This window comes from Haliaeetus leucocephalus, unplaced genomic scaffold (assembly GCF_000737465.1).
Source record: "Haliaeetus leucocephalus isolate CR32 unplaced genomic scaffold, Haliaeetus_leucocephalus-4.0 Scaffold517, whole genome shotgun sequence".
Lineage (NCBI taxonomy): Eukaryota > Metazoa > Chordata > Aves > Accipitriformes > Accipitridae > Haliaeetus > Haliaeetus leucocephalus.
Window position 1 is genome coordinate 2,076,460 of NW_010972953.1, and position 18,275 is coordinate 2,094,734.

The 18,275-nt window shown below is 42.6% G+C and overlaps 1 protein-coding gene across 1 annotated transcript in view; it reads left to right on the forward strand.

The window, feature by feature from the left end:
- Positions 1-4,190: 4,190 nt before the first annotated feature.
- The window catches only part of CSMD2 (CUB and Sushi multiple domains 2), a 307,074-nt gene continuing 292,989 nt past the window's right edge, over positions 4,191-18,275 (forward strand). Inside the window, exon 1 of the mRNA XM_010576319.1 lies at positions 4,191-4,263. Within this exon, the coding sequence (XP_010574621.1) occupies positions 4,191-4,263 (73 nt within the window). The remainder of the gene's footprint in view (positions 4,264-18,275) is intronic.

Genomic DNA, 18,275 nt, shown 5'->3' on the forward strand with positions numbered 1-18,275 from the left:
TTTAACTGTCCCTGCCTCCCTGTACCTGAGATCTGTATCATTTCTTGTGTGTCTGCAGGTGGCTAAGCCCTGTGCAGTGCCCAAAGGACTGTCCCTCTGGTCTTTTTCCCTTCTCTCGCCCTCAGTCCCTCATCTTTCCACTGACATGAGATGAAGAGCAGAGGTCTCGTGTTGAGGGAAGCAGTGCAGACAGAAGGGGTGTTCCTGCTTTAGTGTTTACTCTTACTTTGCGACAGCCCAAAGAGGAGTAGCATCCCTCTCTGAAGCCCATCTAGCAACACATCCCGTCCCTGCTTGAGTGATCTGTGTCCCTGAAACTCTTCACGGCCCACTCTGGATCAACCCTCCATAGCAAGTTGCACAGAAGTCTGTTCTACCAGAAGATAAGAGGAAGATGGACTAATCTTGACTTGCATCTTTTAATAGCTCAACCTTTATTCTACTCGGCTGCTTTCTGTTCGTGCTGTGAACATCTTTGAGTCTGTGTGCCACCTAGGCTAGCTGGGCCCACAGGGTTGCTGCTACTGCATTATTTCTAGTTGTAAGCTTCTGTAACTTTTTCATGTTTCCAGAAGCACAGTGGCACCTCTGCCCCTCTGTGATGGAGGGGGAGAGTATCTTTAGCCACCTTGTAAGCCCTTCCACTGCCATGGAAAAAAGACCTTGTTCTCAGTTTTGGAACTTGCATATTTTTCAGCATCAGGGCTACAGAATTTTGCTTTTGGGTACTGTTTCTTTCCAACATCCTCTGTGTCATTTTAGGTGCTGGGCTATAAAACTTGATCTAGGTATGGAAATACAAGGCAAAATATTTTTTAAATATAGAAGATATGTGCACACCTTCAGATGAACAGCTGTGTATTGATTTCTTTGCTACCAAAAATCATGACACTGTACACTAAGATCTTGGCTCTATACTTATGTCCTTTCAGATAATCCAGAACTGGACTTTCCTGTCATGTAGGTTAAAATAGTGACTGCAGTTTCTTGCTAATAGAGATATTATTCATAGCTATCTTTTAACTTGTGGTTGTGCCTGGATAAGTGCTCTTTTCTCTTGAAGAGTGATAATATGTGGTTAAGAGGGAATAAATGAAATTGTGTGGCATTTAGTAAGAAGTTTGGGGTGGTTTTTTCTCCCCATACCAAATTACTGATTATGGTACTTGAAATTTTCGGGAAGATGATCATGTATCCAGTGTGAATGCCCTCTGTAGTTCCTCATACCAAGAGAGTGGTTGTATTTGTGAGCCAGGGTACTGTCTGCATTCTTTGGAGCATGTGTAGGAGAGGGGAGGGAGAGTGAAAGAGAAGAGCCCTATGGATGTGGCTTTGTGTCAGAGCTAGAGGGAAAACCAGGTTTTGGCACTCTGTTTTAATAACTCCTTGATTTTTGTCAGAGTCTGTTTCTCCTCCAGGAAGTATTGGTTCATACCTGTGAATTGCTCTCGGCTCCATGGATTAAACTGAAACTTGGGGATGTTGCAGTTGCTGTTATGTGGAGGAATCGCAAAACAGATCAGACTGTTTTGGCAGGGAGGGTGAGGTACTGTGTGATAAATGGAATATAAAAAAGTCGGCTAAATATCTGCAGCGAACGTGGAAGGCAGTGAAGTCTGAAGGCAGCAGACTCCTTTCAGCCCGGGCTCTGACTGCGGGTGGCAGTGCAGAGCAGAATTTGTCTCTTGGTGGGTGCTTACACTGAAGACAGGATTTCTTTTTCGGTAGAGGTAATTTTGCAAGGTGAGAAGCGAAGTGAGTGGTAGGGGTTAGATATAGGCTGTTAACCAGAACCTGCAAATGCTTCCTTGTTAGAGATGGGTTGCAATCAAAGAAGTTGGTGATTGCAGTGATGGTTTCTGCTGTATTCTTCAGTCTTGTCCATTTAGCAAAGAAATGCAGTATTTTTTTGAGATTCAGACCCTAAACCTTAGTGCTTTTGAGAAGGAAACGTACTTGGGAGTAAACCCTTGATTTGAAGTAGATATGATTTTATTAACCAGGAATAAAGTGTGATTGTATCTCCTCAATGACTTTATTATGCCTGTAGATGGTTCTTGATGCAGGGTTAGCTGACTTTGGCTCAGCCGCTACCCTGCTGGTGTGCAGCAACCAAGTCACATCTTCAGCTGAATGCAATTTTGGGATGGGGGGGATTTGTTGAGGTGAATAGCTGTATAAGGGAAAACCAGTGTATGGAGCTGTGAAGTGTGGTACCCTGTTCTCTGATCCTTTTATATTTGGATTTGTGCCTTTGAACAATAAGGTCTGTTTGAATAGGATACTGCAGTTTAAACAGATATAAAGCAACTCTTTCATGTAACAGCCCTGGTTGCCTTGGCTCTTGGCATCCGTTCACAATGTAGGCAGTGGAAGGATTGAAATGCAGAGGGGACACAGGGAAAGTGAGTGAGAACGAGGATTGATTTGAGGGTGGAGGGACAGATTTGCAAGCCCTCGATATAATTTGTTTTTTAGCTGTCAAATAAGCTCATTCAAGGCAACCGGAACAAGAGTGAAGGGGGTTTTGCAGCAAGAAACTGCAGCAAATGCAAAACACTAAGGCAGGGGGATGGGTGCCGAGCTGAGCTGGGCGAGCCGGGGGTGCCGGAGCGGCGGGGGCTCGGCCCCGGCTCCCCCCTCCGGTCCCCGCGTCCCTCCTGGGGGAGCGGGGGGCGGGCGATAGAGGGGGGGGGGGAAAACCCCAAAACACGACGGGGGGTGGTGGTGTAGGGCTGGAGAGGGGGATCTTGGTCTGGTGAACACCCCCTTCCCCGCAGGCGAGCTTTTGGGAGAGGGGCTGCTCCTCCTCTGTCAGACCAAAAGGGAAACGTAGAAGCAGGTTCTTGCCGAGGAGGGGGGAGAAAATTCGAGGGTGTCTTTACAAAAAAAAAAAGCTTCGGTGTCACGTTCGAGTTATTTTTCTTGTCCATAGATCTGAGCATCATTACCAAGATAATTAAGTTCCTGAATGTGGCTTTAACGGACTGCATTTTTTCCCCATCTTGCATGCAGCTACAGGGACAAATGTACTAATAGATGTTAAAAAAAAAAAAAAAAGGCGGTGGTGGAGAAATCTCACTCTTGCCAGCCCTGCGAAGGGGCAGCAGCACTACAGCCAAGCATGCCTGTTGGCTCGGTGGAGGGGGCACAGCCAGCGCAGCCTTTCCCACCTCCAGCATACCTTCTCCTTAAACCAGTCCCACCAGTTTCAGGGTATCGGTCTATTGCTGGGATCCATGCTGCGAGGACAAGTCGCAGGGTGGGGGGGGGGCCTCTTTTGTGATCTCTCTTGTGTTTGTAACAAAATTTGCTTCATCATAAAAATTGTGTCAATATCATCAAGTTGTTTACAGAGGCGCGGAGAAGGGGTGGGGGTGCTGGGGGAGGCTGCATGGCTCTGGCAGATGTCTTAATAGCAGAAATGCTGCGTGTGTGTGTGCATAGGCGTGCTATGCTATGCTCCATGCAAAATGGGGGGCTGTGGGACTTACTGCTATACGAGAAACCTGTAGTGTGTATTAAAAATAAATGCAATGCTAAAGCATAATTTGTGGTTTGTGGGTGCTGGTGGGAGGACTGTGCTGGGTTTGGGGAAGCAAAACTGAGGCAGATCTATTTGGTGGCTGCATGGCAGCCCCTCACCGTACCACCTGTGCCCTCTCCCCTCCCCGGCATTTAGTGAAGAGGAGAACAAAGATATGGGAATGATTAATCAACTGGCTAATAAAAAAGTATAAATCCCTGGGGACTGTGTGCTGCTGCTAGTGCTGAGGAGCTGGCTCTGAGACAGCCACCGGGAGGGACGAGCCAGCCCTCCTCTCCTTTCCTTGCCTCTCCTCTCCCCGAGCTGCTGCCACACTTGGTTCATTCCAGCTGCAGAAGCTCAGAGCCTTCCATGCGGTGGGATTTTTTTTTTCTGGGCTGAAAAAAATAAAAAAAAAAAATCACAAGCCTGACCTGCTTTCCCCCCCCCCTCTTTCCTTTCTCCTCTTCATCCAGCCGAGCTGAGGACTATCCCAATCACAAAGGGGAAGAAAAAGGGGGGAAAAACCCAACAACAACCACCAACCCCCAGCACGCCCCATTCCTGCTGCCCCTTTGACATGCAACCTTCCTTGGGATGGGACAAGCCGGGATGCAGCTGTGGCTTTGGAAGGCACTGGGGAAAATTGGGAATCTTTGCTCTCATGACGGTGGAAGTGAGCTCCTGGAGCCGGGTGCTGCTGCTCTCCGTGGGGCTGCTGGCTGTCTCGGTGACTGGTAAGTGTAATGGAGAAAGCTGGCAACTTTAGGAGCATTTTTCTTCCTGCTCCTTAGATCAAAGGACCACTGTTAATCCTCTTTGGGGGGTGCGGGGGGGGAGGATGGCACTCTATGTGTGTGCATACACTTGTGTGTCAGCGCATGCTTCCCTGTAGTGTTCAATAAGGAGTGTGTTTTCTTCAGACCGTTGTAGCTTTGTACAAGATAGTTTCCCTCTGTATCCTTTGGGAGCAACAATTTTAAGCGATGGGGTAATAAAAGGTGGCTTTATTTGATCTTATTCCCCTTCTCTGGTGGGTCAAATAATTTGTGCACAGTTGCTGTATGATGTGCAAGATGACTGTGAAAAATGCCATCACTGTTTCCCCCTCTGTCTTTCCCTTGCATCTTAATTCAATATTTCACTACCCTAGTGCTTGCCCATAGCTGATAAAATACATTTAGGACACTTTGCTTGAAGATGGAAGCACTTTCCTCTTACTCCTCCTGCCTTTCAAGTTGATTATCTCTTATATATGAGCTCTTTGGCCTCAGCATCCTGTTTTTTGTGAAATACGTGTTTATTGATTTGAAAGATAGCAAAAGAAGACTTGAATTTGGGGGGAGTTTGCTTGTGTCTCCTCCCTAGTTTCCGCAACTGCCCTTGTAGTGAAAGCGTATCTAAGGACTGAAGTTTATTTCTGGTGTAAACAGCAAATATTTAGGGACTGTCCTTATGTGTGTGTAGGAGGGGGAAGAGTGGGAGAGCTGAGTGTTTGGCAGTGTCTTCTTTCAACACTGTGCAGTGCCCTGATTTCCAAGAGTTTCTAAGTAACGTTTGTCTTGTCTGCTGTATCTTAGGCTAGAGGAATGTGTGTTTGTGTGTTGATGTGTATGAAAGCTGCTTGGGGTTTAGGTTGGGTTTTTTTTTTTTGAAAACTTTGTGGAATGCAACACTGATTTTATTATGTAAGGCAGATTTCCTCTAAGGAGATACAGAATAAGTATTAACTGCTCCTCCTGAGTAGTCTCACAGTGGACCTGAAGAGTTTTGCTAACTGGAAGTGTCTATTAGGGAAGGGTATAAAACCACCCAAACAACCTACAAGTCCTAATCAAGGATATTTATTTTGGTGAATATTCTTCCCTTCTTTAGCAGGAGTATTTAGCATGTACACAAGAGAAAACCATTCCAGCAGCTTCTGTCATGCTTTTCTGATACAAGTAGACCAATGTAGAGATACCTAAATACATGATTTACTATATAAGGGGTTTACAGCTTTCTCCTTCTAAGCGGTCTGTGGCTTGTTCATGCTAGATCTTCCAGGCTTCTCTCTGTACCTGCTTGTTCAGTATATAGTCCTTTCTTCTCAGGCCCCTAGCTCCCTTCTCTCTGCATTTAGAGTGCTGTCTGTTCTGGATCCTTCACCCAGAGGTTGGTGCTCTATGTTGTTATTCTTTGTGAGCAGAAGATCTGCAAAAGCTTTTTAGACCTCAGATGTTTTTTATTTGCATCAGAGCTAGAGGCATTGGTCAATAGCTCCTCTTTCCTAGCTCTTCTTTTTAAAAAAATTCTGAAATCCCAGTAATGATCTTTTTGTCAAAGCAAGATACCAACTTTGAAATTGGTGGCTTACTGCTGGATATCCAGAACACAGTGAATATATAAGGAGTGGATGCACCCACCCTTTGCAGAGTCCACGGTGGTTTTAGTGTCTAATCCCAGAATGTAAGTTTAGCCTGGGCTGGGACTTCTAGTACCTTTGCTGAGCAAATCATGAACCGCTGTAGAACAGAGTTCCTTAGAGGCTTCAGTTCTAACCTCGCCTGTTCCTAGGGTTTGTGTAGGTAGTAATAACCAAGAGTTCCCATAGTGTGGCAGTAGAGCTGTATATGTAAAACTATCAGTTAATAGTTCTGGCCGTCTTAAAAAATAAAAAGGGAAAGAAATCCTACTCGCATCACATCAGCTGTGCTATGTCAGTAGTCCTGTTGCCCAGTAATGTCCTTCTAAAAAAATGGCACAAAGCATTTGCTTTTTTCAGATGCTACTGTGTCTGAAGGCAAGATAATATAGCTTCTATTTGTGCAAAGAACTGACCGAGCTGTAGAGAAGGTGGTGTTTTGTGATATGCTGAAGTTTATTGTGTTTATGCAGGGTGGGGGGAGAGGAAGTGGTTCGTATAGTTTCCCCTTTTAGTTTTAAGGGTGCAGTAATGATTTGAGAGTGTTTTAAGATTTGCAGAGGTCACTGAATTTCTTTGGCCATGAGTTGACTGTGATCCATGCATGGCCTCTCAGAAATACAGTGTGTATCATTTGTTTGTCAAAACAGATGGGAACAGAAATAGTATTCCTTTCTGTTGCCTTCTGAGTAATCAGCTGTGCATCGTGCTAGAAGGTGCATTTGGGGTATGGATTGGCCGGGTGTGTATGGATACACACATATGCAATTTCTTTTGAAGGCCTATTACAAAATGGGTCTTGATACCATTATTTACACACTGTGCTTTACTAGTCAGCATCCTGTTTTGTACTGGGTTATGGAAAGATGCACCAGTGTGAAACGTGGTCTAATCACTTTAAATCATTGTAATTTTCTTTTTTTCTTGATAGAAAATAGTTTTTGGCAGACTCTTCCTGTGAAGAGTGTTTATGAATTTTGATGTATGTGTATGTATTTATGTTGTAAATCATCCTTTTCTTTTGTTTTGTTGTCTTAAATCTCCACAGGATGAAGAGTGATTCAGGGGTACTTACTCTGTCAGGGAAAGAACTTCAGTGTGAAATAGTGATTTGAGGGTATTTTTTAAGGGGGTGAGGGTGTGAGATACTAACTCTCTGAAGTGTTGGATAGATGTTTTTTTTGTAGGAGGGAGGGAAGTGAATAGTCACCAGCCTGATTACATTTGATTGTGGCATATGATGAAACTACAGTATTTTATGGCAATAGCTGAGTGTATAGTTTTGATCTGAGTCCTACTATTGCTGAAGCAGTGGGGATATCAGTGCTGAATGGAATGAATGATTCCCATGTATTCACTGATGTCTTGCTATTGCATTTTGTTACTGAAAAGGAGTCATTTACGAAAAACATTTAGAGGGTGCAGATGTTCAGAGGGTACAGCTCTTTTGCTTGGGATCAGGCTGGCTTCTTGGCGCTTACAGAGGTTGGGATCACAGAAGGCATCATGTTGCTGTACCTCCCTCCTTGCCCTTGTGACTGGGGGGGTGGATATGTGATCTAGTCCATAGGTTTTCAGCACTTCACAGTGGGGTAACATAGGTGATCCTCAGGTGGATGGGAATATGGCCCAATCCTTCTGTCTCCGTGTGCCTGTATATGTGAGGCTGGGCCACCCTGTGGCCCTCAGGTTTGGCTGGAGTGTAGCAGATGTACTTTCTTATCTCTTCACACTGGTGTGTACACTTGTGAGTTCTCAGTGAAGAACATCCAAATTCAGCAGGCTTTCCTCTGTGGAAGTATGTGCCAGTAATGATGGGTAGGGAAGGGTGGGGGAAGAGGAGCCCTTGCTAGGAAGAACTTAGTAGGAAGACTGCTGCACAGTAGCTAGGACTCTACTTCAAGCCTGGATGGTTTGGGTCACAATTCATGCTGTGGCACCATAAGCAAGCAGTTTCACTTTTGTCTTCTTGTTCTTTGCATTGATTAGCAAGTTCATCATTTGGGGTACAGGAGGCTTCTGTTTGCTGTACAATTGTTCATTGCCTGTCCCTCTGATATTTTTTTGTCATGGATTCTCAGTGCTGCTGAAGAACATCTAAGCTCAAGCTTTCTTTGCTACTGAGCTCAGTCTCTGTCATGTCAGATACCTCCTAGGGAAATTTTGTGTTCAGCTGGTTGATGGTTCCCAGCTGAGCCAGCCTGCAGTGGTGCAGAGGTGGATGTCTGTTCAGCTGATCTTTGGTGGCTGCCTTCCAATTGTCTCGGAGTTTCTGTCAAAAGAAGGGGCTTGTCAGAATGGGTGTGGGGAACGTGATCCAGGCAATCTGCCATAGGTCCTGGTAGATATGCTTTTTGCCAGGGTGGTTTAGGGTTCAAGGTATAGTTGAGCTGTTGCTCAGGTGATCATTTGTAGTATCACTGCTATAGAGAATATGTTTTACTATGCAGAAGTGACTGTGCCTTATTGATCTACTTTCAGGGACAAGTGAAGAATAATTCCCCCCCTGCCCTGTTTGCTGTTAACCACTTGCACCTGTGCTTTGGGGATTTGCAACTGCTGAATTACTGTGTGGTGCTTGCTGCCCTGCTCTGGTTCCTCTGGTTCTGGCTCCAGTTGTTTGTGAAATGCCAAATTTCACAGCTGTGCTTATGTTCCTGCTGATGCCCCTCCACCAGCTCCTACTGAAATTTGGCATGGATCTTGACCAGAGGAAATTTTTATGATCATGTTGAGGGTTAGACAGGTTTGGGGGAAGGTCAGGCAGCATAACCTCCATAACACTGATTGTGTAACATCCAGCGGTAGCAATAAAGCATTTACAGAGAGTGGGCTGAAGGGTGAGTCTCATCCCTATGTTGCTTCCATCAGGTGCAGCTAAGCCCTGAGCTAGTTTTCTAATACTGAGACCCTCTTTGGAGATGGAAAGGATGCATAGCTCTCTGGCTAGACCAGAACTGGATTTGGACTTGAGTTTTTTGTTAGGACTGTGCAGCTAACCTTTTGACCTTACACTGCAATGCATACTGAAGAAGTGTATTGTATAGGTATAGCTGGTATAAAGATTTTGGGGAGAAAGCTGCAATAGATGTCTTTGCCCATAGTACTACAAGAGAAGTCTTACTCCATTTTTATCGAAAGTATCCTGAGACATAGGGCTGGAGTAATTTTTCATAGGCTTTAGTGAAATTATAACAAAGCTATGTTTAGCTGAGTGGATTTTAAATGATACTTCTTTGCTGTCTTCCATGTTTCTAGGCATTGTGAGGTTCAGAAATACCATGAATAGGCCTAGATTTGAATTTTTGCCCAACAGAAAGTATAGCAAATTCAAATGGAAGGGGAAAGATGAGACTTTAAGGGCTACAAAAAAGAAAGGATTAAGTTGAGTAACAAAGATTCTGTACTGCTTGAATTGGTAAGTCCAGCATTCAGTTGTCTGTTTGACATATACAGCAGCCAAAAATGACAGAGGTAGTGTAATCCCATGTATTGGCTCTAATACCCAGAGGCAGCCTCTGTGGGTGCAGATGATTTTTTTTTTTCCTGAGAGGGTTGTCAGACATTGAATAGGCTGCCCAGGGAAGTGCTTGAGTCACCATCCCTGGAGGTATTCAAAAAGCGAGTAGACGGGGTACTTCAGGACATGGTTTAGTGGGCATGGTTGATGGTTGGACTTGATGATCTTGAAGGTCTTTTCCAACCTTAATGATTCTATGAATGATGGGAAGGTTAACAGCATCAGGCTTTAAAGGGATTTAAAACCAGGTAAGGTTTGCTCCACCCAGAAAGACTGGCCATAAGAACAGAGATGACCTCACCAATCCTGCTTAACTGGGCTTTTATAGTCTAGCTCAATATTTTAATGAAGTCTGTATATTGCTGCTTATTGAAATGTTTCCCTTAAACATATTGATTGAGAACTTCAATATGTGCACTTAATACTTGTCAACTAGATATTACAATATGTAAGTCCAGCCAATGAGGCCTGTGTGATACCATCCAATACCTGTGGTAACCTCTTTCAGAGTAGAGGCAAACACAGCATTGAAGGGCTTTCCTAATAAAGCACTCTTAACCTGTACCAGTGCTAAATCCAGAGTATTGAGGGGGCTGTGGAAGTGGCAGGGAAAATACTGCTGTTGCCTGCTCAGTATCTTCTACAGGTGCCAGGCTACAGAAGCCATGTCCAAGTCCTTTTCTACCATATTTTTCTACTATGGCGCTTTTGAAGAAGTGGTGTCACTGTGTATACTGCCTTTTGTTCCTCTCTGTGCCCATGGGCAATCTCTGACCCACCCTGGGGGGTGCCCTCCCTCCTGCCTCCAGGGCAGCCCTTCGGTGGAAAGCCGCTTCCTTCCCTGAGTGACTTGCACAAGGTCATTTGGGGAATTTGTGGCAGAGCTGCAAACGTGTCTGTCTCAACCTTAAACACAAGATTGCTTTTTGTGTTTTGTTTCTTAATTCTCCGCAAAGGAGCGTGAAGCTACTTGCTGTGAAGTGCTTTCAATACAACTATAGGGTTATTTCTGAGGCTTTCTGTGGTGTGTGAGTGCCTACTATGGCAAGTAGGCACTTGCATTGCTTTCAAAGAAATCAAGATACGGAGATTAAAAAAAGTGATAGTAGCACCCACAGTTTCTGTGTTTACACAATGTTTCTGGAGAAGTGAAGTACAGTGCAATTATGGAAATCAATGTATTTTGCTTGCAATAAACATGATGCAGTGCAGTAATCTGCAAAATATATGTGCTTCTGCCATGCTATGCAGTGGCAGACTGATCTGATAGTGGTTAATGTGTAATTGGGAAAATCCCATTGATTAAAGAAATCAAATTAACTCTTGTTTCAGTCTCTTTGCTGCTGCCATGGACACAGCGAGCCAGAATGGAGACAGTATGCTGCAGGGAGGTTGTATGTAATTTGTTTTATACCTCCCTTGGATGAAAGTTGAAAGTAGTTTTTTTGGAGTGGTTTCTTTCCCCTCTTTTTAATGTGACTTCACAGTGAACAGTATGTGTTAGTTCTTTCTTCGCAGTGTCAGGTGCATTCTGTGATTCAGTCCCTTGCAGTAATGGTTGCAGTAATTTTCTAGCCTTATGAGGTACAGGCGTGACCACTCTACTAATAAACTGCCTGTTTTGTGTGCACACTGCTGTTGTCTGCTGGATGGAAAGAGAACTGGGGATTGTGTCAGAGTCCTGCTGGTGCTAGTAATTTCTGAGAGGTCAAAATAATCGTGGAGTAGAGAGATCTGATGATCTGTGACTTTTGCTGGAAGAGAAGGGTCTTGCAACAGTGATGCCTGGAGCAGCTATGGTTGCCAGGGAGATGTGTGATAGGGGAGTAATTAAAAAAAAAAAATTCTTCCCCATTATTGACTGCAAAAAAATCTACTTGAAAATGAACTGATGGCCTAGGCTTGGGGGAAGCAGGTATTTAGAGAGTTGAAGGAAGGGGAACATGACCTGAAGAAAGACCTGTATTAGTGTATTTAGTATGGTATACTCAGCAGCTTCATGAGCAGTGGTCCTTATGTGTCTAGTGTGGTGTGAACATACAGTTGGAGGCAGCCCTTGCCAGAGTGTACAATCTAAATGGTCAACAAGTATTGGATACCATTCTTGAGTGTTGGAGGATCGTGGAGATAGGTGGAGACCACAATACAGAGGGGCTTTCTGCCTGCACTGCTGCAAGCCTGCTTCTTAACCCAGGTTTGTCAAAGGACAATACATGAGAAAGGCAACCAGTGTCAGCAGAAAACAGCTTTATACTTGTAGGTGTGTCAGTCTGGCCTTGATAAGACTGCTGCTGTGCAGGACTTGTAGGCTGGAGCTGCAGCCAAGTTCTCACAAAAGCCTGGTGCCTCAACCCTCACTGGCATTTGGGCTCCTCCTTAGTAATTCTTGGTGACCTCAGCAGGCATCTCTTTCTCTCCATCTGTAACCAGAAGGAAATTAGCATCCTGTATCCTGCTGGCAATATTTTTTTCCTTCCCTCTATGTAAGGAGGCATTGCTGCTCCTGCTTCATTGTTAGCCCTATAAGAGAAGGCACTGGGCAGAAGCAGTCTGTGCCCAAAGACCTTTTGCTGTATGTGCAGGGAAGGTAGAAGGCAGAGCCAGATGCAGAAAGGCTTGTCCAAGGTGACACAGCAGGTTGCTGGCAGAGCTAGGAACAGACTCTAGGTCTTCTCACTACTGTGTGCTAAACAGCAGCACAGAAATGCCATGCTGTTGCTTCTGAGAGAGATGTTTTGGAGATGCTTTCTCTGTGCAGATGAGGTCTAAGCTGTATCTGTGCTAGTGGATGTGAAGGCATTTTACAGTAGTTACACTGAAACAGAACAATGTCTCAATCCATTTATCAAAATGTCTGCAGTTCCTATTTCAAGGCAGATAAAACAACAATGAATATCAAATAAAGGTGTCTTTATCCAGAACATTTTAAAACAAAAGAAAGAGAAGATTGGTTCTTTCGGCCTCTGGCTTGCGTTAGCTCTCTGGAATGTTAAGTCTTTTCTGTCCTAATGAAATGGTTTTAGTTGGGTTTCATCCACCTGCCTTAGTGACCTGCGTTTCTTTCAGTGTAAAGAATTTAGCTGCTTCTCAGTTGTCAGTTTAGTGGGATGTACACCAACAGGCCATTTCACCAAACCATGGTCACAGCCTGATAATCCTGGCCCTGTCAGTGCCCAGAGCCAATTGCATTAGAAGGTGCAAGAAGTACTGAAATAGACAAGAAAGATGAGTTAATCACAGCTAGAAAATTAACCACAACTGGGGATTTTCTGGTTCAGTGCTCTCCTGTTATTTGCACACTCTCGCTCTTGACTTGCAGAAGTCATTAAAGCCCAGTCCTTGCTGTTTTCCATGGCTGTTGGCACTTAAAAATCCTTGAGGGTGTGAGCCTTAGTCATTCTATTTCACTTCCCCATCTGTAAAATGGGGATAAGTAGAATTTGCAAAATCCTGAAATGATTTACGGATTTATTCTGTAGAGAGATCTTAGGATGTTTGTGAAAAGCTTTCAGCAGATACAAATTGCACTAGGTTGATTAGCTACACAAGTTTTATGCTCTTAGTTCTCTCTCTTGATTGCATGGAGTGAATTCAACCATTTCATGTACAATTTGGGATTAATTGTAAATGACTTTCTGAGGTGAAAGTTGTCTGTCTGCTATTGAACTTCAAGAAGTAAAGTATTCATGGCAAAAAAGTCAGAAATGTAATAAAACGCAGTTTCTGTTCCAGTAAGGATTTGCACAGGTTGCTCAGCTCCTTCTGTAATTTGTGCTGTATCACTTGTACAGTTTTTCTATGTTTATATTCACATTTGTGCCTTTTATCAAAAGACTGCAGCGCAGGTTTTAAAGGCTTAGTGTACTCGGGTATAGATGGGAAGGTAGGAGACTTGTAACAGACTAAGAATTTGCCAGAAGCATCAGGGAATTGGATACTGGTCTTTAGCAAAAGTGGGGTATTGGCAGATAGGATGGTCTGGACCTTCAGATTTTAATTTGCCACAGCCTCTTTGGCTTTGAAGCAGTTGCTTAAATTGTGTGAGCTTCAGCTTCTTGTCTACAGAGTGGAAAAATAGTACTGTCTAATGTATTATGAAAATGAATGTCTCAAGGATGGCAGAGGTCAAATAGAGAACTTGCTTCCTAATTATGGTGCCTGTTATTTATCAGCAGTTTAGCAATTATTTTTTTAGTTAAACTAGTGAAAGCAGAGTTTGAACATATTTTTTTTATGGCATCTATGCAATTGCTTTTGGAGCCAGAGGTCCTGAGGGATAGCTTATTGCCTGAAAGAGCTGGATGAGTGGATTTCCTTAGTGTCTGAGTTGGCTTTTTATTCACAGAAAGTTTGCTGAAGAACTTTACAGTGGGGAATGATGTGCTGTTGTGTAATCACTTACATGTTGTTACCACTCTCCCCTTGCTCTGCTTTTGTTACCAGTGTATGTGTGTCTTGAGATCTAGTTGCTGGTAAGGAGGACTGTCTTTCACCATTTTCCTGGCTGAAATGAGCAATGCTAGCTGGCAATTTAAACATCTTTCAGAAAAGCTGGTCTTGCAGCTTGAAAAATGTAAGGATGTACTGAGTCTCATTCTGTTCTCCAGTCCTGCCTCCTTCACGTTTCTGTAACTCCATTATTGTCAGCAGGATTCTTCCCTCTTCTCATTGCTGCAGGGCAAAGGAGAATCTGGTCTTTTGTTAGACAGACGCTTGATCTGACATTGGTGAGCAGTTAAAGCCAAGTTGGAGGTACAGAAAATGGAAGCTCATTTCTTCTGTAATGAAGGCACAATTCAATGTTCCTTTCCCATTTGATACACCAAATAGTAATATCTATTAAGAAAAATATATTTCCTTCCAGAAAGGAAATCTTCTTCTTCAGAAGGATAATGAAGCCTAGTGCTTTTCCAAAGCTGATGCTGTTTTTTAAAGATGCTGCTTGCATTGTGCAGCATATTGTTTATATCCCTCTATTGTTGTTTTGTCTCCATTAGGGAAAGGTTAGGCACTGATTGTGGACACTGGACATCTGTCAAGCAACCATCCTGGGCTGTTTTCATTAAAGTTAAGCACCACTTGGAGAAGGACTCAGTCTGTTAATATTAAAATAATGTCCACCTCCTGAAATAATAGGCATTTGAAGGATAGGGAATTTGTCCCTGATAGTGTTGGGGCTTTATTTCTAATGTTGGGTTTAACACACAACCTCTGAAGGCAGGAGTCCTGGAATGATCAAAGAGGGACGATCTGTCACTCACATGCTGACCCCTCTGCAGGATTACTCCCTTTTCTGAGGGCTCCAGTTCCCTTTGCACAGGGTGTGGAGTGGGGGTGTGCAAATCATGTTGCTCTTCAAAGGCTGGTAAAACAGCTGTATTGCAATTTCTGTACTTTGGTAGGGTGCTTTAATGAGAATGTATTAAAGAATAAAACCTGTCAGGTGGTCGTGTGCTGAGGGAACCATGTGTGGAATGGTACCCATGCTGTGGATAGGGTCTTGCTTAAGGCCTGGAGCTAAAGCATGGTGAAAGCATTGTGGCTTTTTGATTGCAGTTCTTCGGTCTTGATTGTGAAGATGGATCATCTACTATCTTGGCGTGGGTGTCTCATAGACCAAGGTATCTTCTTTCAGTAGCACATATAGTGCTGGTTTCTTTACCTTGGCAAGATTTAAGATATAAGAGACAACCCTGCAAGGCCCATACTGTTGTTACCTCTTCATAACAGCTAAATCGGTTCTAACTGAAAGAAGTCATCTTAAGAAGAGCAAGTTTATTTCACTGAATTTAATGTGCTCCAGAAAATAATGTTTTATGGGAGAGTCTGTCATTTGTTCCTACTAAGTGTTGTGACAGTCTTAAATTAGAGAACAAATTATGACCTTTCTTGTCTAGGAATCTAACACTAAGGGCTGTTATGGGGAGTTTCCCCCAACCCCTTCTTTTCCATGAGTGTAGTTAGCAAATGAGACTTTTTACAAAAAATACCCAATTTGAACCTAGAAGTCGATTCGATTCACCCCTTGTTAACTCTTTGATTGAGAGCTATGTAGATTGAAGAAGAAAGGTATTGATCTGCTTTTGGGATTGAAAACTAAGATTAAATAGAATATGTCGTAAGGGTGAAAATGAGGTTTTAAACGGAGGAGGTGAAAGAAAAATAAAATAGTACAATATAATGTTAATGGTAATGGAAATAAGTTCTGAGTTTCTTTGTTAGTTATACATAGATGGAGGTCACAGGATACAGAAGCTGTGTGGAAATGACTTGGACTTTGCATATGAGTAGATTGATCCACTGCAGCTAGTGGGAATATTTGCATACAAGTTGTGGCAGATTGGTACCTAGCATGAGAATTTTTCTAAATTGGATCAGAACAGGATAAAAATAAGTCTGGTTTCTTAGTATCAGAGCATCCATCAGTTGCCAAGAGGGACATTTATTGTTAGAACAGAGCTGATAGGTTTTCAGTGAAGAATTTAGGTTTTGCTGTTGTATACGTGGAATTCATGTGTAAAGGGACTGAAAACTTCACTATAACTGAAATGTTTCTCTTTTTCTGCAGATAATCTGTTAGAAACCTTTTGTAGCTATTTAAGCTATTTATTGTTTAGAGCATGTGGCTGTCTTTTGGGTTTTTTTTTGTCCCATTGGGTGAAGTAAATTGTTAACTTTTCTGTGTACTGTCAACTTCTGGTGACTTTCATTGATTGCTCAAGGTGACAAGTAGGCATTAGGTAATAAATATCAAGTGCAGCAATACTTCAAGGAAGTGAATGTGAAAGTGCTGTTAACGGAATCAAGTAAAAATTGGATTTATATCCCAACAAAAAATCCCGGGAGAAATTGCCTTCTCTTTGCCTCTTTTTGTAATTCAAATATGATAATACAAGTGCAAGCTGTTATAATACAAATGCCTGGAAGAGTGTTTTGTTGGAAGATCTCAAAGCACTCGTAAAAACACATTTCTCTTTAGAGAGCATAGGGAAACTAGAATTGTGGTAGAAGAGTGAAGAGCTTTTAATAGTTTTGTTTTTTTTTTATATCTGAAAGTGTAAGATTCTGGTCACTGCAGTGATGGCTAGTTTGCTGGATATGGCGTTAGCTGAATATTTGAAGTCAGTTCTTCTGTGTCATCTTCTACAGAACTTCTCTGTGTCTTCTTTCTGTTCTAAGCCCTAGGTGCTAAAAAGGGATGGTGGCCCCCCTGCAACTATCAAAAGTATATAGTAGATTTGTGTAACTTGTGCTTTCCGTGTAGTTACAACTGCATGAAAATATAACCAGATTACTCTATTGATGTTTAAAGATATAAGCTAGAAACTGAAACATGGTGGGGAGGGGAAAAAATGCTTGCAAACTCCTTCTGAGCTTAGGGCAGACTTATTTCTAGAGAAGCTATATTCACTGTAGTATTCTCTTTAAACTGTCAGTTCTCTGTCAGTGTAATGATGAAATTGTTAATACTGTGAGAATTTCAAGGACTGTGGTCTTCTAAATTATTAGCGAGATGAGATTTGTGGCTGGGTCAAAGATCTCTCTTGGGGCAAGGTCCATTCTCACTGGCCTTGAGGGAGCATTGAACTTCATAGATGGACACGCAGCTTCATAACTAATAATGGCAAATGAAATTGCAGCTACTTTTAAGTCTTTCAATGATGACATGGATTTGGTAACAGGGGGAATAGAGACTAATAATGAAAATTTATCATGAGGAAATCTTTTAAGTATGAGGCCTGCACTGTCATTTGAGATGGATTTCACCTTGAACCTTATTTCACCTTTCTTACATTTTTTTGAGATAAAGGAGTCCTAACACCTGAGATGAAAATGAGTTTGAGCACAATGGATAAGCCATTTCAATGCAAATATTCTTTTACTGGAAAATAATTGAAATACAAATTGAAAAAATTTGTTTTGGAGATGATAATTAGCACCTTATAAACGAGACTGAGTAAAAGTGCTGCTTATGAGTGGAGTCCGTTTGGAGGGGTGTTTGTACAAATGTTTTTCATCAAAACAGCTTCCCTTTTCTGAGTTTTCATTTCAGTTGTGAGTTGAGATTAACTGCTGGGTGAAACACCAAACTTGTGGAAGATGGTTAAAATCTGAGAGTCTCAAGATTCACGTACCAGCAATCACAGATGTAGCAGAAAACCATGCTTGCCTTTGTGTCATTTTTATAGATGTCTGGACTGGAAGTGGGGAAAAATTAAATCTTCACTGTGTTCGTTTTACAGATGCAGAGAGAAAATAAGAGTAAAATTTTAAGAAGCTTTTGAATCATCCTGAACATTTTCATTGAGTCTTGAACTCCCAGGGCAAGATTTGCAAGGATGTTTAGATGCCTAAAGTGTATACTTGCCCAGTGGGGTTTTATAAGAGGATATGTTAGCTGCAGAACTCAGGTGCATTTGTAAAGGCTACCGGGCATCTGTCTGCAGTTCTTAGGTTATAAAAAAAATGTTTGTAAACCCGGTCCACTTAAGTTCCTTTTGAAGAGGGACTTGTGGTCCTTAGGTTAACTTATTTTGGTTTTGTGAAATCTTGCACAAAGGAGTTACCTAATCTCTTTGACACCTTGCCATGAGTCCAGGGTCAAATAGAGGCCTCCCAAGTTCCAGCTTAGTGCCTTAACCATGTGTTAAACTGTATTTTTTTAGGCTAACTCTTGGTTTCAGATAAAAAGTGTGCAAGCTTGCATGGTGTTGCAAAGCCATTTGCAATGTTACCAGAGTAGGATGCAGCACTTCGCTGGCTCACTTTGAAATGTGAAACATAAAGCACTTGAAAGGAGACTGACAGTGGGATTCAATTAAAGG